Source organism: Engystomops pustulosus, chromosome 7, assembly GCF_040894005.1.
Source record: "Engystomops pustulosus chromosome 7, aEngPut4.maternal, whole genome shotgun sequence".
Lineage (NCBI taxonomy): Eukaryota > Metazoa > Chordata > Amphibia > Anura > Leptodactylidae > Engystomops > Engystomops pustulosus.
In genome coordinates, this window is record NC_092417.1 from 57,677,656 (window position 1) to 57,704,830 (window position 27,175).

The window sequence follows — 27,175 nt, forward strand, 5'->3', positions numbered from 1 at the left end:
GAAACCAGGAAATACATATTGTTCCCTGACTCTTCCTCGAAGACTTGTTGCAGGCATGTGTCATTGGCAGCGGCTTGTCTTTATATAGCTTCCGAGGGCAGCAAGTAACTACTTTTGATTCTATAAAAGCAAAATGAATCACAGCTCCGAAAAGTTTTAACACATGGCGGAGGAGTGTTTGTTATGAAGAGAGGAGATTTGTGCTCTAGAGCTGCATGGCATAGATGCATGTGTTTTTATAGTATGTGTCTATGTAGTGTGTCTATACAAGTACATCTATACATTGCAGACAAATGTACACATATTCTACAGATATATACAGTGCACCCAAACCTATACAGATACACATGCAAACACAAGCTTTACTGATTTTTATAGAAAATTAAATAATTTCTACTACTTCCGGAGAACAGGTGTAGATATATGGCTTCTAAACCATATTGATCCTATGACACCTAAAACATTTTGTGCATATGCTTTTATTTCTGGCTCTAATCATAGTTCACCATATAACCACAGCTAAGCATCAATAATGTCATGAGACTACATTATTATTACATTATTAGGAGCTAAATATATAATCAGGAAATACAAATGATTAGGCACTAGTGATTTGTCCCAGAATATATAGATTATTAGGAACCTCAGATATTGTAGAAATGCACTGAATACACATTAATATGAGCTGGTGATATCATTTGCATGTGTATTATAAGGAAACAGTGATGCCCGCAAGTCTAGTAGTAGGTTCACTGAATAGGACTGGCCAATCTTAAAACATCCGCCTATTGGGAAAGATGTATCATATGCCGGTACAGAAATTTACTGGTTACTCAAAAGAACGCAGACACGGATTGGGAACGCCCCATGCTCGCCCCCTCTACCAGCCACCTGGCCCCTCTACACTCCCTCCATGCTCACATGGTGTAGTGGTGGCGTATTCTCAAATTCTTGCACTGCGTAAGAAAACTGGCGTAGAAACAGTGATAAATATCCCTCATTGTGTGGATATGATTAACATAATATAACATACATGAACTAAAATATTTCCGCTCAGCTCATATTTATGGTGTTTCAAAGTCCCGGACACCCACCACTCTGAAATGGATGACCCATCCTTGTGTACACTGGGGGCAATTATTGATGACTTTCCCCCAGAAAAGTGTCAGATTTGTTGTTTTTTGCCTTGCTGCGCTACAATATTTGTCCTTTTCCGACACTCATGCCTTTTCTTTTATTTGGGAGCACAATTTGGATGCTCCTTGGGTGCGCTTTTAGTTTCCCGCCACTGTTTTTGGTGCAATTTTGGGCACACATTTAGAGCTGCAAAAAGCTAGTCTATGGAGTTCTAAACCTTTTCAGTCTTGCTCCAATTCATTAACCACTTACCACTGCGCCAAAATCCTACATCCCAGTATAACATGCCAAAACCTTCTTACCTCCTCACAGAAGTTCCAAATGGGTCCATTATCACCACCTTTGTTTTGGATGGATGTTGTCATATTTATACATTATCCAAGCCCTGGAGAAATCACAGAAACCCTGTGAGACTGCAGCGTCACTTTTTAATTTCATGTTGAAGCAAAGCCATGAGTAATTTTCTCCTTGTCTATCCCATTGCATCCGCCACAATGATTTTCCAGGCTTCGGAGATCAGGATAAAAGGCTATTTTTATTGCATTGCAAGATATAAGGGCAGACACATGAACTGTCAGTTTTGCCTCCCATCCCTCGCACCTCTAAGAATGCTTTTTTTGTGGCACTAAGCTTAAAGTTTTCAAAGAAAGCTTCTTGTATGACATGACTGGAAATTGGATTTGTGTGATTGCCTCATAGTTACCCACGATTCACAATTTCCTAAAAATAGGTCAATGAAGAAATGTTAGTTCTGAGTCTTTGAGTCCTTATTTTGTATCAATATTAGTATAAGTACCAGTAAGTAGGCTGATTTTCTTTTTAGGAATACAGGGAGTTAGGCGGCAAAGAACTTCAATGGCGCCCATGGGGGTTTGCAGTAAGAGGTCTAAGAGTTTTCAACAACGGTTCAGAGGGAACAACTTATGCTGGAATAAGGCTTCTTTCACACACACGTATGGTACACCCGGGCCAGGACCCTGAGCTCACCATATTGTGCCGTGCACAAAGCAGTATGCTAGCTATATATCAGTAACTTACCACCGACACCATTGATATTACCATATCCAAAATTCTAATTATATTTTAAACTTCATCCAATAAAATATTACATTGCATAGAAAGTGCTTATATCTTGTAAAGTAGAAAGTCTCTCACAGTTTTGTATTCTGGATAATCTCCTTTAGTCTTTTGGCATTCCACATTGCTACAGTACACACATTTGGCATACTCTTGCGATGCATCGGAGGCCACAGCTTCTTTTTCAGGCATCCGTGTCTCCTACTAGGTATGGCTGCTGTTTGTACGGCTAGCATATGGCTGCCATGTATGAGCATGTGAAAGGGGCCTATGGTCTAGTCTCCCTACTGCTATGGCTTCTTTTCTCTTCAAAAACTTTTTAAGTTAATTTTGTGACCACTAAAGTTTAATTTCTTATCTGTAAACTATCTGTGTATGTGGATGATATTTTGTTAGGTATTCTACTGCTTGAAATACCCGTACCATTAGCTTGATTCTAGTTTTACAGCAGATGTTTTTCTTTGGAGGGGGCTCCAATACTGGAGTGAGAAAAAGGCTACAGAAATAAAGAGCGCTGTTCCTTTAATGGACAGTTTACTGGCAATTTTTACTGCGCCTGGTTTCATTTACAGTGGAGCCAGTCGTACTGTGTAAGAGGCGCTCGCATGCTGAAATTAGTCCCGAGCTTGCTTCTGTGGCCATGCCAAATTTCATGTTTGTGTTTTATTCAGAATTCTTTTCACGGCCAGTCAGCCCTGTCCAGGCGCACATACGCGCTGTTGTACCCCATGATGAAAATAAGCAAGGCTTGGGCTTTCTTTGGCAAATATAATAGCCACAAAAAATGCGGCATATAAAAAACACAGTTTTTTATTTATTACAAAAATGGGAGTATTTTAACCAATAGCAGATGTACAGGCCTGCGCATGTCAGCCTCCCAAATTTTTAATTAAAAAATAATTACTGCTTAATGGGTTGCTCGCTACAAATGTGGATGAATGGGGGGTGACATTATCTTAGCATTACTTCATTTTTTTTAAATAAGAGCTTTTTTTCTGCTCTTCTTGGCTGACTGAACAGATAAAATTAAAAGAAGATGCAGATCGATTGGGAGGGATGTGACGGCTTTAGAGAGGCTTAATGGCTATATTTATTTATTTCATTCTATGGCAAATAGCAGAAGCACAAGGGTTTTTTATGTTTTTAGCAACAGATAGCACAACCTGTTTTTGAATAGGATTGTATTGTCCTGTCAATGTTTCACACAGTTACATATGTTGTTAGTTTACCTGACTAACTGACTGTAACTGTCTCACTTACACAGAGTTGAAGCCTCACTCATACACCAACGTATGAGACATAAAGCTGCAGATTCAGACTACTTTGACACCAAATTGTACAGTGAAAAAGCATTTTATACATTTAAATGTTAAATTCAGTTTATAAAAAAGCACAGTTTGTAAATTGATACTAGAACTATTAACCCAGAATCTGCAGAGTTAAATCAAGTCTTATTTAACCGTGGCGCCAAACCACGCAGCCATACGCCCTTTTCTGAAAGATATTTGGGAGAGATTCAGATTTGGGCATCAGAGAGGAATGTTTGGCTGAGGATATATTTGCCGTTGGCACGCTCGCCTTTGCCTCCCTCTGGATCAATCTGCTTGATAACAACATATTATATTCTAGATTTAGTCAACAGATTGAACCTTATTGATAGAGAGTCTTCTGCTCATGAACTAAGCTCTAGAGGAGGCTGATGCCAAAACTGAAGCACACACCAAATTCTGTTTCAGAGATTTGTCTCTGAAAAGCAAAAGCGTGGTTCATACCATCAGTGTGATGTAGATTCCCACAAATAGGGACAAAGCCTATTGATAGATGGACCCATTTTCTTATTTCCAGCATGCTGGGTATCAAACTGCAAAAGTTAAAATACTGAGTGTAAATATAACTAGGATCTGTAACTACAATTTCTGAAATGGAAGATTCTTTTTTTTTACTTTTTTTAACTTTTGAATCCACTAGAATAATCAGATTTTTGTCATTGCTTCATGGCTGTGGCTAAGGGCTCTTTCACATTGACATTGATGTGCAGCTTCACTTACGCATCTGTTTCGCTTTGTCTCTGTTGTGTCTTTGTTTTTCTTCCATTTTGTCTCCGTGAAGCATCAATTTTGTCTCTGTGTCCACAAAAAAAAACTGAAGGTTTAACTTATCTTTGAAAATCTGAGCTGCTCACATATTCATCGTGGTTTCCATCATAAATTGATGCCAACACATAATGCTGGATTCGGCACATAATCTAAATCACACCGAGACCCCAAGTTACAGTGGAATCCACCAGATCTTGCTATGGTATCCTATGGTATGCGTTGATGTGAACATAGCCTTACTCACATTCTATCACTTCTTTAAGACAGTGGCTTGCAGCCTGTGACTCTACTTCTGTAGTGAAACTACAAGTCACAGCATGCATCCGTTGTAGCTGTAATACCACCGCAGGTGTAGAGCACAGTTTTCAGGCTGTCGGTCTAAGAGATGCAAGCCTAAATCCGCTGTTCCATGAGGGGATATAATACCGTCTGCAGGATAAATCCACGCGGCTGATTGTGTGTGTGTGTTATTGCAATATGTTACGTTCAGAACAGTACAGCTGGAATTGTGCAGCTAGCCAGATATCAAAAGGGCTCTTGTATTCCCTTGTTGTATCTGCCAAAACCGATAGCAGTTACTGTGTATCTGTTGCCTATTTTTAATGTAGCAAATCATGTTTCTCACTTGGCACACACAATCTCCCGCTTGCTCCCTCCCTCCTTTCGCTCTCTTTCTCTCTTTTTCATTCCCTTTCACCCAGGTCCTAGCATTCTGGGGATAAAGCCCCACCAAAATGTATCCATGTGGCTAGATTTATAAGAATATCTTATTAACTTGTTGTGATCCTTTGGATTTTGTAACATAAAAATGCATACATTGGCTGCCAAGCTAGCTAGCATCAGGCCACGTCTTAATGTTTTGCAGGGATTGGGCTGTTATAGATCAGCCACAGCAGTGAATTCACTATAAAGAGGAGCCCTACAGAGAAGAGGGAAAGAAGGAGGGGGGGCTATGCTTTTGTATCATGGGTGACCCTGTAACTAAATGATAGCTCCGTAGCTTTTAAAAATGGCTGCTGCAACTGAACAGATCTATATGACATAGTATAAAAGCTCCATACACAATAAGTGCACAAGAATTGTTCATCGTACGGCTTTAAGTTGGTTTTCAAGCATATAAGTGTTTTTCCTCATTTACACAAGCGCTGTTTACAGTAATGTAATATGTCGTACAAGCAGTAGCCTTGAGCTGGGATAAAATGTCATTATATACTCAAATTAATTTTACCTGTATTCAATTATAGAACCATTCATTAAATTAGACTTGACACCCGCTAGTTCATTAGTTTTCATGTAATATGGTATTTTCTATGGTGTGGCTGCTAAATTTCTGACTTTTGTCTTCCTGCTTGGTTTCCTATTGCAGCATTTTAATCATTCAGAGAAAAAAATTTGAAATTTAAAGGGAGATGTCTTTGGGCTGACAGGTTGCTTATATGAGGACTTAGTATATTATGAGATGTGTGCAAATTGTGAAATCCTTAAATGTTGTCCTTATATATCAACTTATAGCCAATGGTCATTAGGAAGGACAGCTGACACTGACCAATGGCTCTCCTCTATGTTATCCTTGTGCAGCTGGTAGTGGAATTGCCTTTTCTGTGGCTCCAAGTGTGGTTATGTCTGTCTAACTGTATTGAAACCATTAGGGTCAATATTCTTCTCTTCTAAACCTGCTTCTTTTTAACAACCAGTCAGTTAGAACCCTCTAAATCCCAATACATATAGGGCCACCCTGATCTCCATGACCAGGGGAAATCTTCACTTCTGTTTAGTTTTATCTAAAAATTAACTCAATAATGGTCATATTCTTGACTTCAAAACCCAAGGACCAAAGTAAAAGGTAGCAAGAGATCACTATAATGCAGAACCCCTTATGTTATTGTTATTAGTTGGACATAAAACTAGCTGTAGATTGTCTTCATAAAAAAGAACAGGGCTTTAGGATCCCTTAAATGCGTCAAGTTCTTCCCCTTTACCATAGGTTTTTACATTCTGTCTTCATGTGATGGGTTCATCTTAGGTACATCTTAGGCTAGTCATATATTTGAATACATCTACAACATCAATGGTCTGTTACCATTGTGCTCCTTCCATCAAGAGCCATAGGCCGTCTGCACAATGTGCAGCATACCAATTATTTGCTGTGTGTTCTGGTGCGGATTTCAACCAAAAAAGATGTCGATTGTAGCTGGTGTCTGTTTCTTGGCGTTGGAATCACCACTGGGATAAATTCCTTAGTCATTACCCATTGGGTGCAGATAGCCTAATAATACTAGATGTTATTTGAGATAGGGTTAGGTGATTGCTTGAAGATTTTCCATTATGTTCTCTCCAAACTACTTCAGTTTTTGGGCTTTCATAAACTTACTATATGGCTATGAATGAAAAAATAAAAACACACCAACATTGTATTATGCTTGTGTTTTGGAGGCATGTTGTTTTTGTTCCTAGTAAAACGGTGTCTCTTTCTCTATTAGCCACTTCTATTTTTTCAGCCCCGGACAGTCCCTCTAAGACACATTGGAAAGAACTTACATTTGCTCAGTGGTTTATGGAAATTCCCCTCATATTGTTTTGTTCTTATGCTAATAGCCCTTTGCCTAGGCCATTTGGACTAATTACATTTTGATTAGCAAAACTCTCCGACTTTCAGGGTAAATGGCTCTGCAAATGCACAAATGTATGCTGGTAATATGATGAAATTGGGTTGCCGCTGACATTTGAAGTGGACTCTTATATCATATTTTCTGTGTTGCATTCAGAGATTAAGCACAGATTCCCCTATCCTCAGCAGTTTATTGAGGTTTACAAATGATCATTTATCGGCCTGTGGCCGCTGCGTTCTGTCGCTCTAGAGTTCTGTCAGGAGCAGATATTTTCTTCTTCAGTCTCGATTGTTTCCTGTGAATGTTCTGACATTTATTGTCTCGACACAACATTTTTATTTATACAGCGTAACATTATTTTATGCAGCGAGGAAGCGATATTACGTGCAGTGTCACTGTTTGCAAAGGCTTACAAAAACTACAGTGGCGTGCAATTTAAAGGGACATGATATGTCTGTGGTGTGGTGGCCATTTTTTATGCAGCCATAGTATCAATCAGACATTGTAATATATGAAAATGTTTCCTGATAATAGTTTATCTAAGCTTATTTGGTGTGTTATTGCCTCAGAAAGTCTATTTATTGGTATGCCCTTTTTTGTGTTGGTCTGTAACATAAATTCATCAGGCTTTATAACCAACCATAGACACCAAACTTCTGGCACAGGGGATACTTTAGTCGCAACCACTGTAGAATGTCACTTGAAGTTTGCAACGGAGATTGAATGTCTATGGCCATCATGCACCATCCATCCGCTATTTCAGTGGACAGTAGTTGGACACTTTTCCTTCACTATTTAAAATTGTTACCTCAGAAATAGGAAGAAAGGTGGTTTATTAGACGTTTGTAATAAGGGGGCTATATAGTAGTTGTGGTATATCGGAATAGCTTCATGAATAAATTAAACCTATGCATTATACATGATTTTAAAGCCGTAGTCACTAAACCAGAGTCACAGGCAGGAAACCAGGAGCCATTTTATTTTAGTGTCCTTTCTTGTGCAATATAATATGGTTTTCTCTTCATGGGTGTGTTGTTTCCTTGGAGTGACGTCTGTTGAGGTTACTTTCATGTATCTACTCAGGTGAATTTCTCAGTAAAAGGCCTGTATTGTACTTTGTGCCCTTTCAGACCGCAATAAACAGCATTATATTCAAGTCCTGGAAAGAAGCACAGTAATCTCTGAATGGGATCTCCAGCAGTAAACGTGAAAATATAGTTAGGCCTCATTTGATGGTGTTGCCAATAACATCCTATCATAATCTAACTTTCAATTTTCCGTTCTGGTTAGAAAATTCAAAAAAGGCATCTGATTATACTTGCTTTTACCAACCTATCAGATTCTAGTGATCATTCAGCATTCACATTGGAGGACGAAGGAGTAACTTGATGGGTTGTGACATGTATACACATAGAAAATATATTTCCATTGCCCCTACTGTGTGTTCTACCATGTGAGGCACCCTTTGCTTCATAGTGTATCTAAGTCTATCAATCATACTGTATCACATTTACTATGGCACAATGGGCCATTTATCGCAATGAAACTTACAGAAACCCATGCATTTGCTGCAAAATAACCCCATTTACATGAATGTATTTTTTTGAATACAGACATTTCTGCAACAAATCTGCCATATGTGAGCTTGTGAGAAGTAGAAGTGATATGTCACTAAAATCTGGCTACCTAATCTCCCCTGGTGGCTAGTAATGTCCGGCACTCACTTTAGGTATAAAATGATCTGCCTTTGAATTACTGTAAGAGTCACGTGACTGAGGGATGTGACCTGTTTTACCAATCAATAGGGGGAACAGTTCTCAGATCCTCATCGTTCTAACATGTGTCTGATATTAAGTTGTATATGTTTATGGCTAAAACATCTCTACAGAAATTAAAGGATTAAATATGACAATAAAACACATTTTAGTGACTTTGCTCTTGTCAAACGTTCCTTCTAAACCTATATGACAACAAATGACTTTCGACAATAAGGGCTAGTTGATGTCAGTTGCCTCCAGACCCAAATTATACAGCCACGTCACTTTGTGACCTCCATTTAATTGGTAAGGTTCAGCGCATGAGTGAAGTGAGATAGGATTTCATTTGGAGTAACAAGCTGACCCGTCGTCATTGCCCCTTTAAGTACGTGTAAGCAGATAGTGCCCGGCCTGAGCCATTCGTTTTATTGACAGCAATCATGATCCGAAGGCTGTTGAAACTTCCCCTCTAATTGAACTGGGAAAGGTAAACCAGTTTCAGGGCTCTGCACACTGTAATTGCAATAATTTAATTTAGCTATTTAACCTGTAATTCAGTGGTATTTATTAAAGTGCATGGGAGAAAATGAGGCCATTAGGAGCCAGAGATGAATACATTGAATTGAAAATGAACACTTCTCGCTGCTAGTTGACCTTCGTTTTGTCGCGGTTTTTATTAGGCTGGTCATGGTAATTACTAGGATGTGAATCATAGGGAAAAGTGAATAATTCTGTAATGAATGATTTTTATTATTTAGCTTCAGTTTCCTAAAGACTCTGGTGAGAGTACGGGCAGCTGGTTTGTGTTTATTTTTGGACCAAGAGAAATCGGTTGTGGATATTCCAAAACGATAAGAATCGTGTGCGTATATGGGAGTTGTAAGATCTGCTATTTTGATGATAGCAGTGAGGTTGTACATAGAAGTATAGTAATAGATACAGTATATAGATGAAACACAAAAAACATTATTGATAGATATTAAATTGATAGAAAAGTAGATATATTGGGCTTGAAAAAGGCTTTGATGATGAAGTCAAAATGTTGCTTTCTGGTTTAATAAAGTACTTAAAGGGAGCCTGTTATGGTGATTTGAGTTACTAAACCACCCACAGGTCCTTTTGGACCAGTGGTTTAGTGTCCCAAATACACCCTGGCCGTAGAAAAGAAAACACTTTATACTCACCTCCTTCCTCATTCTCCTTGGCGCCTGCTTGTTGTAGCAAGTGAAGCCACTGTAAGTACACCCCAGCTTCACAGCGCAGTAGTGTAGGTATGGGGCATGCGCAATGAAGCTGGGGTATTATCCTTCGCATATGAGTTTGGTGTGCCTCAATGGACTAACATCTAGGTAAGTAAAAAAGTTTCTTTTTTTTCTTCATGTACAGATAGACAGATATACTCGAGTATCAGCCTAGTTTTTCAGCACATTTTTGGCTTATACTCGAGTAAAAAAAATTAATCAAAACTCACCTTTCCGGCTTCCCCCACTACTGGGGCTGAGGGCTGGCTATATACTGGAGGATATGGGCTGGCACGCTATATACTGGGGGGCAGGTGCTGGCTATATACTATGGGGCAGGGTCCGGCAGGCTATATAATAGGGAGGCTGTGACCAATGCATTTCCCACCCTCGGCTTATACTTGAGTCAATATGTTTTCCCAGGTTTTTGTGGTAAAATTAGGGTCCTCGGCTTATACTTGGGTCGGCTTATACTCGGGTATATACGGTACAGATAAGAACATGTATTGAGTAAATAGATGTATGTAGATATGACTTTGCTCCATGCATCTTATTTGATCCAAGTGACCACGACCAAAGTCAAGTAAGGTTCCATCCTTTCTTTGCTTGGAAATATTCAGTTTTTTTTAAATTTATATGAATTGTAAGAAATACAAGATAGGTAATTAGACATTGATTATGGCAAAAGAGGTAGATGATTTGATAAATAGATAAAAAGATACATAGATAGATACTCTCTAAACCAATTTGCCAAGAAAGATTAATGGATAGGTAAATTAGACAAATGTGTCAAATTGTAAAATAAGATGCTTGCATATGAAATAAACACTAGACAGAGACAAGTCGTGAGTGAAATGCAAAAAAAATACATGACAACGACTACTGAGCAAGGTCTGTAAGCTGTCAGTGACAAAATTGTCCTCCCTCCGTGCACAGACGTCCTGTTAATTTTATTAATGAGCACAACCCGGAACCCTGGTCCTTTGCATTGTCCCTGAATGATCTAGAGGTAGAGACATCGCCTTGTGCTGGAACTTTAAATCCCCTCATCTGCTCCGTTGCTTAGAAACAGGATCATTTGTCATGTATTTTATAAAAAGGGGGAAAAAATTGCATGTTCTGTGGAGAATTACGCCGAGCACATTCGATCATATCTAATTCCCATTTATATTGCTGTGGACATCCTTACTGCCCAGCTGCCCTCTAAAAGACTCCGAGCTGTGGGATTTTGTCATGGATGAATGAATACTGGGAACCGGGCCAGGACTCTGCTTATAAGCCTCTTCATCATTTATTACCTTCCAGTTTTAATTGTTTTCCTAGGGTTTTTTTTCTTCGATATTTATCTAGCTAAAATAGGGCTTCCTCATGGTGCCCACACACTTTCTACAGTGAAAGATGAAACGGTAGGATTACGTCGAGCAGCGAAAGAAAAAAAAAAAGCTTATCCAGTCATTAAATAAACATAAAACGGAGATATTTACCATAGCATTTGCATTGTCAAGCAATGTGGCTTACAGGCCTGTATTTGAGGTTTGTATGTCGACTTGAAAAGGACAGTAAATGATGGATTTATTTCTTCTGTCATCTTCTTCATTTGTATAAAAAACATAGCAATAACCCAGGTGAACTGCATTGGAAGACTTACAGTAAATAGCGGCTTTATGGCTCTGACCTTCCCTGCTCCACACATAAAACTCAAACGGCTTTCGTAAAAGACGTCCTGTGATCAATGCGATGCTAGGAAGTACATCAAGGCCTATCTTAGATATAAGCATAAAAAAAGAAACAGCTTCAAACACAATATCTCTTTTTTTTACATATTTTACTATGGAGGGTCTGGGATGTTCACTGATGTATATAATAACCATGCCACGTAAGTGTATGCAACTATCCCATAGCAGCAACATATCACAAAGAATTGTACACTAAATAGAAATCTAGTTTTCCTACCCTTACTGCTTTCCCTAGACACAATTACATTGGAAGGCATCAACTTAAAGCCCAACATGAACATTTGTGGACAAACTCCAAGCACATGATATAATGATATGACTCAAACTTTAGACCCCCAGGGCTTCAGGCTATGTGTGGCCAAAAAGCAAACTAAGACTATGGCTTCCATTTGTAATAAAAGCCTTAGTGATGTCCAGAGCCTTCTACAAGTTCACTTTACAAAAGACCCAATTTTGCATCAGAATATACTGTAGACTAAAACCCTATAATTCAGTTTTTCTGCATGAGGACCAATCTCTAAAATGTGGAGGACTCTTTAAGAAGCAGTCAACACTGGTCAGTCAGACATCTCTCTATCAGGCGGTAAGAATGCCCGCTTAGGGTTAAAACCTAAAACACAAGATTTAACAGGATAAGATATCGTTTCCATCAATATTTTCCGTGTTTTGGCACTCTTGTATACTAATAAAAACAAGTTTAAGATTACTGAACTAAGTTTTAAGACTTGGTGTGACGTTAATGATGAAATGGTGGGAAAATTCTTAGTTTGATGGTTTCTTTTGTTCAACCTATATAAGCCATTTAAAAAAAAAATAGGAAAGTTTTCAGGGCATCGTCTATCTAGAAGATAAATCCATATAAATATTGTATGGCACAGATTGTACAAACCACCAGCTGTGATCTTCTATGAACTGCAGAAATCCAGAGATTCACAGGATTGTCAGAATATTTTATGTTTTGGCCAGAAGGCACACGATTCGCTTCATAACTGTGGCGGAAAACCCCCAGCAAATAAAAAAAAAATTGAGGCAGGAACGTTTGCCAAGAAATGCACTGTTACATTATAAGGGAACAATGGTATAGATTCTGCTTCTTCCTGGTAGCTTTGCAGCCATTGACTTTCCGAAGGATCTATGTGTTTCTTTCCTCTCCGGCGAGCTGCAGTCAGGAGGATTTTGCCGCTCTCGCTGTGTTATTAGAGAACGCGTGGCTGGGACGGTTGAAATGAGAGTGCTACTGTATTGCAAGAGAGATATTCACCGTGTGTTATCCAAGGAAAGCCTGCCAAGGCAGTGTATGAACGAGAGCCAAACAAAACACAGGCGGCTTTCCAGTGAAAACCGGCGCACTTCTGCAAATAGAGGAAAAATTGACTCTCATTCCAGTGTTTCTATTGCAGCACTGATTGTTTTAAAAATAGCTTTTAGGCAACGCGCTCTCCTAGGAGTTTGGATTCTTTGCATTCCTTTATTCTGTCTCTTATGTAATGAATTTGGATCCAAAGAAGGAAAGCATTCTCTCTGTTTTTTTTTGTGCCTGGATGCTTTTTCCAATGTGCTTCACAATACAAGTAAAAGAGAGAACTCTATACTCTAAGTACATTGCGCTACATCTCATTGATAAAGATGAAAGGTGGAAACCATACATTTATAAACATTTATGTATAGAAAATTATTGTTACAATCTATCAGATATATATTAATTGTATCTTTCTCTCTTGATCAAGCTATACATATATGTATGATGGTTTTGTCTTTGTATAAAAAGTATACATACAGGCAATGTACATATACTTTCTGTACATATATGCTTATAAGCATATATCTTTTGCATACGCACACACACATACATCCATATATATATATATATATATATATATATATATATACACATATATATTTCATTTCCTTTTCTTTACATTACATTGCATTGCATATTACTATTCATCCCCTTCCCTATCTGATCTACCGTACTTTTATTGCATGTCCAGTGAAAAGATTCATAATTTGTGAAACCAGTTCTCCTATGAAGCATCTTTCATTTATTTAAAAGTTCATATCTAATGTGCTTAATAAGTAACAATACGACAGAAACGCTGGATGTTTATGAGATGTAGCACTACATCTACAAAATCATCAATTTTCACAACTTTATTAGTTCATTTACATAGGGCTATGGGTAAACTTACTACTCCCATTCACACAAGCTAAGCACCCAAAAAAAACTTAGGTGAGACATTTAGCTCTACAACGCCTGCATGTTAACGTAATCTGGATCTTTTCACATGGTTCATGTAGAAATTGCCAAGCAAATCAATGGTGATACTCTACCATTGATAGATGTATGTGTAGTTAAGTGAGCCCATGTGGGCTAACTGGAGATGAATCCTTTCCAAGTCACTGTAGTGATTCAGTTGGTCCCTGCAGGAGTCGCTTTGCACGCAGGGACTTGTAGAGGAGAGAGGCATGCCGGAATTCCTGTAGGATCTTTATTCATTCCATCAGCCAGCCAGCTTTAAATTCAAGCAAGGGTGAAAACGGCAATAACATTCAGCCTGGCGAGATTGACCAGCGCTCCTTTCTATTTCTCAGTCAGTCAGATGAGGGAAGTTGGCATTGTCAGCCACTGAAAGCTCTGCAGAAGTGCCGCAGGTTTTTCATATGGAAATGTGAAATAATGGGGTGATTAAATAGAGCTGTATATTAAAGTACATCTGACATTAGAATTAGCATAATGTGCTCTAGCCTTAGGCAGAGTACTTTATTTGCCATCTGCGTTGGACCAAAATCCCCCAGGGAAGCTCTAAAATATTCTGAATAAACTCAGCCCGAGTTCTTATTGAGAATAAAATACCATTTGTGGCACGTCGTATTGATTCGTCTTAATTGCGGTGCAGGAAAGAACATTCAGTCGCTGATGACTTTTGTGCTCGGTGACAAGTCTACAGGAGTTATGCTTATGCTGTGGTTGGTTAACCTGAACAGACTGTCGTAATTCAGACAAGGTGAAAACTACCTTGCCACCTTCCTAGGTTTTTGCATTTTTTAAAATTTTTTTCCTTTGGTCATGGGATTTTTTTTTTATTGTCCATACATGACTCTCCCCTCAGATTCTCAGTCCATGCCAGGAGCTGTGGTAAGGGATTAGTCACCAATCTTTGTTTTAAAATTTTTAGTTGGGAGGTTTTTTTTTGTACATGACATGTTAATTGAAAAGCCTCTTTTTTTATGCATCAGTCTCAATGCGCATATGATAGCACATACTGGGAGTTGTAGTACCAAATCCACTGAAGAACTAGGTTTAAGTACCATTTCATTTTATGGAACCGAACAGATTTCGGTTGTTTAGTAATACTATTCTTCTTTACACATCAGTAAGACTAACTATACAGGCTGCAACTTATAGTTTGGTAATAATTACAGAAAAGGGACTAGGTAAAGGTACAACCAACTTCTATATTGTATTATATTATGATTAAACTTTTATGTTTTATTATTAGGCCCATATTCCACAAAAATTCCATTTGATTACTAAATATTTATATTAAATAATTTGATTTATTATTTCATGATTGTGCATACATTTTGGTGCACGTCTAACATCCAGCATGGCTTAGACTGACAGTGCCGCATAGGAATTATAGTTTTTATATAGCTGTATTACAAAACCTTGTTATATCTGCAAAGAGGAGGCATATATGATGGGAATGTTCTGTGCAGGCTGGTCTGGATCTAGTAGTGGATGACTAGCCATGCTGTGTAGGTATAATAGGTGCAGGTGCACTCAGAAGAAAAGCATTGGGACAGCAGGAAAGCTATAGCCGCACTACATAGAGTTTTACTGCGACATGACAGGGGCATGTCTGCGTTGCCACCAGCAATTAGCGGGTCCAGTTTTTACCCTGCAATTTTCTGTTATTATACGCAATTTAAATATTCAAACTTTCTCCGACGACCTCGGCCTATTATGTTTTATTATAGATTCAGATCAAGGGAATAACCTTTAACTTCAGAGACAAGTGAGGCAAATTTACAAGTATATGTCTGCCGTTTCTCAGTGTTATATAAATCCCTGTAGAGCCGATCACTTTTCTATAATGCCACTCCGAAACAATATATGTATATTACTTCTTGTTTGTACTGTGTCGCTAATGAGTCCCCTTTGTATTAGATAACCTATATAATACAGCCTCATGTCAATTATCTCTACATCTAAGTGTACATTGCATTTAAAGAAGATTTACAACCTATGTCCTGGGCTTAAGAAGCTCAGTTACAGTCCTGACAATGTCCACCGAGTAGATATTTATAATGTATTATGGAGTTTTAACAGTCTGAACATTGCAACTAATTTAGATGCATAGGAAAGCTGGTATATTCCTTGGCTGTATAAATACTGTGTATACTATGTGGGGCATTTACTGATTTTGGTGCAGAATCCATGTTTTTGCTGCATAATTCATGCTATAATTAACACTGGAATGTTAGATTGCGGCACAAGGGGTTAATGAATTGGTGCCAACTAAAAAAAGGTTTGGAACTGTCTCCAAATTCATGAAGGCGAAATAGAACTCAATAGACCATCTTTTTTAAAAACTTGCACAAAAAAACTTGTTGGAAAACTAGAAACGCAGGCAAAGTGTCGGATTTCCAAAATTGTGTGCCCAAAAAAGAAAAAATTTGTGAGAATTGGAAGAGCCGACATATTGTGGCATTGACACTCCAGAAATAAGGCACAACAGGTGCCTCAAGGGACAAAAAAACCTGACAGTTTTCTGTCAGAATGTCAATAATTAATGGACCGCATTGAGTCATGATGTTGTACCTGGGCATAGCATACAGTTGGATGCAGGAGGGAGGAGGCATGAATACACCTCACCCCTCCACTCCATAGGAAGCCGAGCGATCGCCCAGCTCAATCACATTGCGGTGAGACAATTGTGCAGCCGTATCACGGGCCCCATACGGTGCATAGGGCCTTATTTTGTACCATCTACTATATTTGATCATAGATCAATAAAAAAACATGAAACATTACATAAAGTACGATATTCTTTATCCCATAACATAACCATATCCCATATAACGGTCGGCGTTGGAGGGTCCATCTTTCATAAAGATTTCAAAAGGATTTGTCTTGGTTTCCTATACCCTGCCAAGGTTCTATTTGCTTATTGTGTGAGAAAGAAAATGTTGCATATCTGCCACAGAATGCTCCCCCTGTTATTAGCCTTGAAATTACTTTTATTGAACCTGCGGCATCTTACTTCATTTTACCTGATGTCCTTTAACAACACAAACCATACACATCAAGGCTGTAGACCTGTTCTGCATGTGCTCAGAGAAAAGAGACAAAAGATCCGTGCATAGATACATCTATTCAGAAGGCGACAGGGCTCAGCCATAGAAAGGATGGAGACTCACACAATCTTTGTTTTAAAGACAGCGAGATTTAGCAACCTCTTTGCAGCTGTCACCCTCCCTCCACTCAAACACATACATGTTTTTTTAATACATATATCATTATCGAAACCACTTTTTTTTGCATCTTCAAGCCTCTATTAGGAGAACCACAAACCATAATAGAGTTGGGATGCTCCATCATTTTTACTGTAATCCAATGTTCCTGCCATCCACATCCAAATTTCAAGTAAATTTTAGTACCTTTCGTATCCTTTGAAGACCTCATAGTTAAATCCCCAGACATAAGTGATCTCCTTATGGATATAGAGTTGAAAGTTTTTTGTTTTAGCCAATAGTTGTAGGGCCTAGTTGTGATGAGAAGACCATGAGAAGTTTATCGTCACAGACGTTTTTCATAAGCATAAAAAAAACAACCAAACCAGTGGCGGAAAACCCACAGACTTGCCTTAAATAGCTTCAGAATTGTCTACGCGCTATAATTTACAACTGCATAGAGATTCAGTCACAGTTTCTCATAGATTTTTCTCTTAATTGTGTGAAACCAAGAGACCAGTTAGATCATTCCACCAATACTTGAATACAAGCGCTTGGTGTTTTCTAGCAAGTGATGTGTTAACAATGGCGTGCGTGTTCTCTTACAGGTGGCCACTCACTGAGCACATCCTCAAACTGTTTAGAAAACCATAACCTATATTTTAACCACATCATCTATTTTGCTTGCATAGTAGTATTTAATGACTCGCCCCAACAAAGTGGCCAAAAATGTGTACATTTTCCAAAAGTGGTTTTAGGGTTACCTTAGTTGTACAAAGAGTTGATATCCTAAGATACATAGCTAAATTGTCCTTTTTGTTTACCTTTGGTGTATAATTTTGATATTTGGACCCATTAGCTTGTGTTCTTTTTGTGTCTTCTTTACATTGTAGTTATGTTATCCTGCTGCTAGATAGCATTTTATTGTCTTAATGATATGAGCATTGCCACTGCTTCATTATATGGACATGAGTGTAGAAATAAGAAAACCCCAATTTTAAATCTAGTCTTCAAGATCACTTCGGGAGCTGGACATGTTACTAGAAATTGCATATTTTAGGACAGGTGTGAGAAAAAAATACTCTTTTACCACTAAGAACCAATTAGGATGTCTATTATGTGCTCCACTACTGATTCTAAGTAAACTTATTGAACAAGTGAGGCAGAATCAGGGGCAGTTGTATTAGAAATGTGCACCCTGTCCTGATTCCTGGACACCTTAATGTAGGACCTCTGGAACAGATACTTGTGCACTACCATCTTCTCTATGCTTGGTAACTGGCTCCAGACATAAATATCTTTCCAGTCTAGTTAAGATTGGGAAAGTTTATTGCTAAGTCTGAGCTACATTTGATTCATTATTATATGAATGAAAGAAAAATGATTTTTTTTCAACTTGTTATTCATTTTTCTGTAAAGTTTGACCTTGTAGTACTTGCATGCCTTATGAGTTATATGATCAGGAGACATCAGGTAAAAGAGGTCAAATTCTTGTCAGCAAGTCCCAGCAAGTGATTGTGTGCAAGCCTTCCATTTAAAACGACCAGTTCACTTGAATTAAATAGCCTCAGTAATCCAGGTTTACCTGAATAGAACTTTTCAAGTATATACAAGTTCTACTGTCTCCTGCACATTCAATGTGCTGTATAAAAATGCAGACTTTCTTCACAGTGACCTCACCAGAAAGCCTAATAAAAACTTAAAGGCAAATGTTCACAGAAGATGTAACTGGGGGTTCAAAAATCCAGCTTTTCCTGTCACTCTACATAAAGACATATTTCACAGTGTTCTTACAAGTCCTGCGGCATTCAACAAGATCATGCAGGATTAAAAATTAGGAATGGCCTGTAGTTGGTAAATAACTGAAGTTGCCATTTTGCTGACTGCTATCTACTAGTACTTAGGCTGCATTCACACGAACGTATGCCCGCTTGGTCATAGCCGAGCGGGCATACGTATGCCGTGATGAAGAGGAGGAGTGGTGACTCCTCCCCTTTCCATAGCCATGCACCATAACACCGGGAAAGATAGCACATGTTCTATCTTTTCCTCGTGTATGGAGCAGTATGGTGCCCCACATGTGCGGCACTGTATCGCTATGTGCGCCCATTGCCAGCCCATGGGGGACGTATGTACGGGCTTTGTAGCGTCATTGGTTCCTTAACTGAGAATGGTCTTTCAGATCTCAGTAGATGCATAGAAAGATAACCCCACCTTTGCCTAAGTTGGCAAAGCAACTTAAGAAGCATTCCAGGAACCTAAAGATCATAGCATTAATAAAGTGGTTCAAAAATAAACCAAACCAAAATGTTAGGCTGAATGTGCCTAAAGCTATAGGTGAGTCTTCATACAATACCAACACATGCTGATCCATCTTCCCACCATTGTGCTTTGCATCCTTATTTTTTTATCTTCTAAATTTATTTAGAGATTTACTTGTAACGTAGCAAAAAAATGAGAAAAAGAAAAAGCTACAGTAATCTCACCTAAATCAAGCAATAAGTGTAGACCTTATTAACTAGCCAATTGTAGTGTATTAAAAAAATCAATACCAACTTGTTTCAGTAAAGTATTTTGGAGAACTTATTGATGAAATAAGTTTTACTTCACTCACGTTCATTATTTTATCAATTTGATGAGAGTCCAATACAAATTTATAAATAAATTTCCATTACTATGTTGTACATTGAGCTACAGTTTATTACAGTTTACAGTTTACCGAAGCAATAATAAGTATAGACATTTATTCCAACTCTATTTGTAAACGAAGATCAAGAAATTGCTTAATTTTTTTATTATATAATATATTTAATCATTTAATTTAAAAATCTTTTCAAAGAATCATATTTGAATGTTTTTTCTTGTTTTTTTCTTTCTAGGTAAAGATGAGCCTTCAAGCTATATTTGCACAACATGTAAGCAGCCTTTCAACAGCGCCTGGTTTCTGCTTCAGCATGCTCAAAACACACATGGATTTCGCATCTACCTTGAGACCAGCCCAACTAGCAGTTCCCTTACTCCCCGAATCACTATTCCTCCACCTCTGGGACCGGAGACTGTTGCACCATCCCCCTTGATGAACTTTCTTGGAGACAGTAATCCTTTCAATCTTTTGCGAATGACTGCACCCATCCTGCGTGATCATCCAGGCTTTGCTGAAGCTCGACTCCCAAACACACCACCACTCTTCAGCCCACCTCCTCGCCATCATCTGGACCCGCACCGCCTTAGTGCCGAAGAAATGGGGTTAGTTGCCCAGCATCCCAGTGCCTTTGACAGAGTTATGCGTATAAATCCAATGGCAATTGAATCTCCAGCAATGGATTTTTCTCGAAGGCTACGAGAACTGGCAGGAAATAACTCCACTCCTCCTCCGGTGTCTCCGAATCGTGGCAATCCTATGCATCGCCTGCTAAATCCCTTCCAGCCAAGCCCCAAATCTCCTTTTATGAGTACACCACCATTGCCACCTATGCCCCCAAGCAGTACAACCCCACCACAAACCCAAGCCAAGAGTAAATCCTGCGAGTTCTGTGGAAAGACTTTCAAGTTCCAGAGCAATCTTATAGTTCACCGCCGTAGTCACACAGGGGAAAAACCTTATAAATGTCAATTGTGCGATCATGCTTGCTCACAGGCAAGCAAATTAAAACGCCACATGAAAACGCATATGCACAAAGCTGGCTCAATGACTGGTAGGTCTGACGATGGACTATCAGCTACAAGTTCACCAGAACCAGGCACTAGCGAGTTAACGGGAGAAGGTGTAAAATCCAATGAGACAGATTTTAGAAATGAAAGCGATCCTTCCTTAGGCCATGACAATGAAGAAGAAGAGGAGGAGGAAGAAGAAGAAGAGGAGGAACTGGAGAATGAAAGCAGACCAGAATCAAGTTTCAGCATGGACTCAGAAATGAGTCGTAACCGTGAAAATGGTGGAAAGGCAATCCATGATGAGAAGTCCCTTGTCCTTGGTAAAGTAATGGATAACATAAACTTGGGAAGCATGCAGCAATATAATGACATGCTCAATGACAAGCAAAAAAGAAGTCATTTCATGAAACGCTCTTCTGATCCACGAGATTTATGTCGGAGAATTCCAGGCGAAGACGATGGTGTAGAGCGAGAAATAATTAGAAATGAGGAAGGGACAGTCAATGGTAGAAATTTTGGCTCAGGTGAACCCTTTCCAGGCCTGCTCCCTCGAAAACCAATGCCCATCTCTGGCAGTGGTCTAAATAATTCATCTAAAAGGATAAAAATTGAGAAAGACTTAGACTTACCACCAGCAACAATAATCCCTTCAGAAAACGTTTACTCTCAGTGGCTGGTTGGATATGCAGCATCACGGCACTTCATGAAGGATCCATTTCTTGGATTCACGGACTCTCGACAATCCCCTTTTGCAACGTCTTCTGAACACTCTTCAGAAAACGGAAGCCTGCGTTTCTCCACTCCACCAGGTGATATGCTGGACGGGGGTCTCTCAGGGCGGAGTGGGACAGCAAGTGGTGGCAGTACTCCTCACATCAGTGGACCAGGCCCTGGGCGACCTAGCTCAAAGGAAGGGAGAAGGAGTGATACGTGCGAGTTCTGTGGCAAAGTATTTAAGAACTGCAGCAACCTCACAGTCCATCGTCGGAGCCACACTGGGGAACGGCCTTACAAATGTGAGCTCTGCAACTATGCATGTGCACAGAGCAGCAAGCTGACGCGCCACATGAAAACACATGGCCAGATAGGTAAGGAGGTGTACCGCTGTGACATTTGCCAGATGCCCTTCAGCGTTTACAGCACCCTGGAAAAACACATGAAAAAGTGGCACGGAGAACACTTGCTGACAAATGACGTGAAAATTGAGCAGGCAGAAAGAAGCTAAGGCCCCTATATGGGTTAATTCGATTTAATTTGTACAGATTTAACTATTGCCAACTGAGAAAGCTGACCTTACTTGCCTCCTTAAACATAACTTAGCGTAAACATGTTAGGTGTCGCAAAGTGGCACTTAAAATATATCCTGTGTCTGCAGTTCTTTTAAACCTGAGGGTTGAATAAGGCAGTAACAATTGTGGAGCCTTTTAACTGTGCAATAATTTCTGTATTTATTTGGGTTTATTTTGTCATTTTGGCATGTGCAGGTACTTTTTTTTTTGCTGTTTTTTAAAATTTCTTTTCTATATTTTTATATTGTTTTTTGTTATTGCGCATCCTTGTTAAAAAAACAACCCCCCCCCCCAGAAAACCCTCTTGTACTGCGGGGACTGATAACTTGCTATAGACAACAATGATTTTTCAGCCCCCTTCAGGACAAAATGGGTTTAATTCCATCTTTCCCAGTAGTAGCCCCCTCCCCTCCCCATTGTCTAAGTAGTGGAGAATTGTATTTTAAATTATCATTTTTGGGCTGCTACATTTCTGGAATTTAAGCTAAAATTTTTGTAATTTCTTGCAAAGAAGCCATCAGCTATTTGATTTCATTTGTTACCGATTTTATGTTATATGGCCATTCTTAAAATATGAGGTCAGGATTATTTACAGAGCGGATTACAATCTTTAATATTTTTAGCACTTAATTTTAATTGCATGGTAGGATCTCATAAGCAACAGTTAAAATGCAACCTAAAACTCAAGAGTCTGTACTTAAGAATCTTGGGAGGTACACCTCAAAAAACAAAAAGGGAAATTTTTCAAAAATAGTCTCAACTTTCCACTTAAATGGGAAAGTTGTCAGAGGCATATCTTGCAGAAGTGTCCCAGTTTGGAAACAATCTGCTTCGTGTACAAATTATTTTTTGCTGCTTAAGTGGTTTGCAACCCTAGCTCCATGGGCTTTGCATTGCAAGTCACTCTGGCAAGCAAATGGCAGAGAGAGAGAGATGCACTGCTATTCTTGAAACTCTGAACCCACCTGCAGTGTTTTGCAGTTTACTCAGTGCTGAAAGGCTGAAGGGTCATCATTGCAGTTGATTACCGTTATGTCAATGTAATATTGTGGACTATGAATTTGAACATGTTATTTATTCTAAATAATTGAAAGTTCCGATAATGACACCTGCTTTTAAGATCCTTTTTCCATTTTTGTTTTCTTTTTTTCTTTTGCGTGCATCAGGAGGACAGCAGAGATCAAAAGGTTACCCATTTTAATTTTGTTGACCGCACTTTAAAAAAAAACAAAAAAAAACAAAAACTTGAGTTTTCCATGGCTTCTGAACAAGAAATTACAGCCTATTCTCCTACGCAACCCGATGGCGGGTTGAACTCTATAAGGGAACACCTGAGATTAAGTGCCAGTGTTGCTAAGCATGGCATTCACAATGCTGGCACTATAAAAAGAATATATATATAATTTATTGGACGGTTTGTCTACTGCCATTCGAATTTTTTGTGAGTGCCTTGAAAACTGATCTTCCTATGTGAGTCTCTTGAGACAAAATGCAAAACATTTTTTTGTGAAACAAAAAAGGACTTTTAACATAGTAATACAAGAAAAGTACATTTCTTTTAAAAAAAAAAACAAAAAAAATCAAAAGCCACATTTACTTATTAAACAAAAAAATCTGGTTGACGATAGTGTGGACTCGATAATGCCATAAGACCCAATCTAACGAAGATGTTTACTCAGCACAAGTTTGAACCTTCTCTGGCTGATTTATTATCAGCTATGTTTCTTTTCAGGACAACGCTGCTTAGGAAAAAACGGAATGAAAATTATTTACTGCTGAATTGAAAATGAAATGACACAACTTGCCGGTTATCGTTGAATGGGGGAAAAAACAATTCAGGAACAACTGCTATTTTTTTTTACGTTAAATTTAGTGCACTCTGTCTTAAAATACGTTTACAGTATTCAATACGTACAAGGGTAAAAGAAAAAAATAATTGTGTGTATGTGTGTTTGGACGATCATTTCTTTTCAAGGTTTGCTTAATAGGTTTTAAAAAATTGCCATAATGGCCATGTGTATATTGTTTATTTTTGATTTTTTTTTTTTTTTTTGGTGACGGGGTTTTAGTATATATTATATATATTAAAATTTCTTGATTACTGTAAAAGTGGACCAGTATTTGTAATAATGGAGAATGCCTGGGCATTTAACAAAACCAGAAAAAAAATTTTCCTTGAAAAAAATGTTGCAGTAAAAAAACTTAAATGGTGGGTCTATAACATTGTTCTTGTCACTGTAATTGTAAAGTCTGAGTTTTAGTACTTATTTTCCTGCCTTGGGTGTTATTTTTTTTTATTTCAAACTGTATAGAAACTTGTATTTGGGGATTAAAAGGTGATTGCTACACCATGTAGAAAAAGTAAGTAGAAAAAAAGTGCTTAATATTGTTATTGCTTTGCAGAAAAAAAAAAAATCACGTTTCTGAACTGTGCTTAATTTTATTCCCGGTCCTCTTCTCCTCCCCTACCTTCTGGAATGGATATTGATATTGATTGGTTCACATGATGTAGGCACTTGCTGTATTTTTACCGGAGCTTGTAATTTTTTAACTGTACGCTTGTCCTTTTAAAAGGATTAAATGTACCTTTTTGTTAGTGAATTTGAAAAAAAAATAAAATAAACATGCTGCCATAATATATTTTTTTAATTTGGCAGGATAAAATATTGAAAAAAAAAACAAAAAAAATACAAAATAAATAAAGCATTTGTAGTTTAAGTCCTACTGTACAGAAAAAAATAAAAAACTAAGTTGTTTAACAGCTTTCGGGGTAATCAACAAAAGAAAACAACTAAAATATTTTGTTCACCGGTAAATATTAGTTGTACATTTTTTCATTATTAGCCTACAAAATAAGTACTGTTCCTACAGGGATGTAACAATCTATAGGGTGCCTGGACCTTGTATCAAGGCCTTAGCAGGTATTGAATGATTGGTATGGATTACCAGTGTAATATAATTTTTTTGTATAAAAATTACAGGAACATTCCACAAACTGTAACCTGTGAAGTTTCCAGAAAACCTCTTATAGAGAGTTATACTCCATCCTACATCCTATCCTTTCTCCCTATATGTTGTACTTAAAAAAAACTCAAACCAGTTAAAGGAGAACACAAAACCTACTGTATTAATATGCTATATGGTCCAGGCACAACCATGCCATCCCCTGTCAGAACAGGACGTAACATGAACCCAGGTCTTGCCAGTCCATTAGCATCTGCTTTGCTTTTCAATCCTTTTTGTACATTCCATAAAAAAATATCCTGAATGTTTGATGGGCTGAGATGAAATTCTGATTTTTTTTCACCATAATGCCCCAATACTGGGAACACTAAAATTAGTGGCTCGTTGTTTTTTGGAAAATCAACATTGGTCTTCTGGTCAAATTAAGTGATTTTGAATGCCCCAAACAAAAAGTTGGATCTCCAGTTAAATTTATGGATAAAAGGTCACCAGCAAATGTGGAATCCTTCCTTTTTTTACCAACATTGTATGTGCCACATTTCTATTAATGGGTCAAACCAACAAGCACAAAGGTGAATTTTTTGGGGATAAAATAGCTATTCTCCCACATTTTCAAGCACAATTAGCCAATTACTTCTCACATAGGTTTCTCTGATGTCCCTTTTAGTGGTCAATAGCATTTCATCACAGCCCATGGTAAAAGACAGTCCGCCATTTTGTGTATTGCAGGCAGCCTCATCATAATGGTGCTCTTTGTAATTTCAGAACTGCAAAGCAAAATTAAATGTTGGTTAAGTTGTTTGCATTTGTACGGCAAGGCAAAATATTTTTATTACCTTTTTCTATTATTGTATGAGCTTTTGTTGTTTTGGAGGTTTTTGTCTTTTACTACAAGTTTGAAACTATTTATTATTGCTTGGTATTTGCGCTCTGTTTGAAAAACGAGCACTTTTTTTTTTATTATGGATAAAAATGTTGGGACGGCTAGAGGTCTTTTCAACATGGCTAGGTGAAATATTTATTGTTTCTTTATCTATCTGTACAAGAATATGGTCTTTCTTTAACCGTACTGTCTCATTGTTGAGTTCAGCATGTGTCAGCCATTTCATTTGTACGCTCGTTTGAAACAAAGCTTGTTCCAGTTTTCAAGTTATAAAAAAGAAAAATAAATTGGACATTAAACTTGATGAAATGATGCTTCTTCATCTTCTGTTTTATTTACCTAGGAATCTAAAAACATGTACATTCTGTTTGTTATTGGTTCTTCCTCACTGCCACAAAAGTTGCATATGTGTTTTCAGCCCTGGGCCTTATTCACACAACTACACAAAATGCACTAATAGTTTATGCAACAATTCTTGAAGCCTTTTTTTTCAACAGATTGTGGAAGATTTTTTTTATGTCTTAACTGTCAGTTTGGAGGCTTTTCCACCAGGCGTGCCACATGCGGCGGGGTGGAGAGCAGGACACCCAGTGGGTGTATTTACTATAATCTTCACCAAAAAACTGGCAGAGATTATAGTAAATATCTCCATCAGGTCAGACTTGGTTTAAACTGGTCCCACCTGGCGGAGATCAAAGAGGTTCCTGCCGAGGTGCGTTGGAAGAAGGTTAGACCCGCAACCTACAGTTAGACCTGCAAAAACGCCATTCAGAATAAATTGCACCCTATGGGGGATATTTATCAGGACCTCTGCGCACCGCCAGCCTAGCTTATTGCTAGCTTTTGCGATTATTTTCCCCAATCCGCGGCCGGCCGAGGGGAGGGTGCAGCCGGACGGGAGTGGGCCGGCGTGGGGCGTTACTGCGCCCGCACCTGCGCACTCGTTGCTGCCAGCGACTTTTCATACGTGACTTTTCATACGCTGCGCTGTTGGCAGCCCGATACATCAAGAGGCAGAAGCCTCTTGATGTATCGGGCTGCAAATTTGCAGCGGCGGGGCTATCATACACTGGCGCACGTGCGCCAGCGTAAGATAAATATCCCCCTATGAGTCTGTTCTGAAGTATAGCATATTAGTCTAAATAATTTTTCATGGATCGTTTATAAACTTTAGTTTATGAGGATGCCACAAGGGTATAACTAGGCCTTGGAAAACAGAAGATAGAGCCCTTTTTTTCATAACTGAAAATCAGGCTTGGTTGCATAAGCGAAGCC

General features: G+C 38.5%; 1 protein-coding gene across 3 annotated transcripts in view; it reads left to right on the top strand.

Annotated features, from left to right (window-relative positions):
- BCL11B (BCL11 transcription factor B) overlaps positions 1 to 26,209 on the top strand; it is a 69,522-nt gene extending 43,313 nt beyond the window's left edge. For 2 of the 3 annotated variants that reach the window (XM_072116057.1, XM_072116059.1), the window contains exon 3: positions 19,990 to 26,209. In XM_072116057.1, the coding sequence (XP_071972158.1) occupies positions 19,990 to 21,989 (2,000 nt within the window). In that variant the 3' untranslated portion in view covers positions 21,990 to 26,209. The remainder of the gene's footprint in view (positions 1 to 19,989) is intronic. The other variant, XM_072116058.1, reaches the window with a different exon arrangement.
- Positions 26,210 to 27,175: the final 966 nt, after the last annotated feature.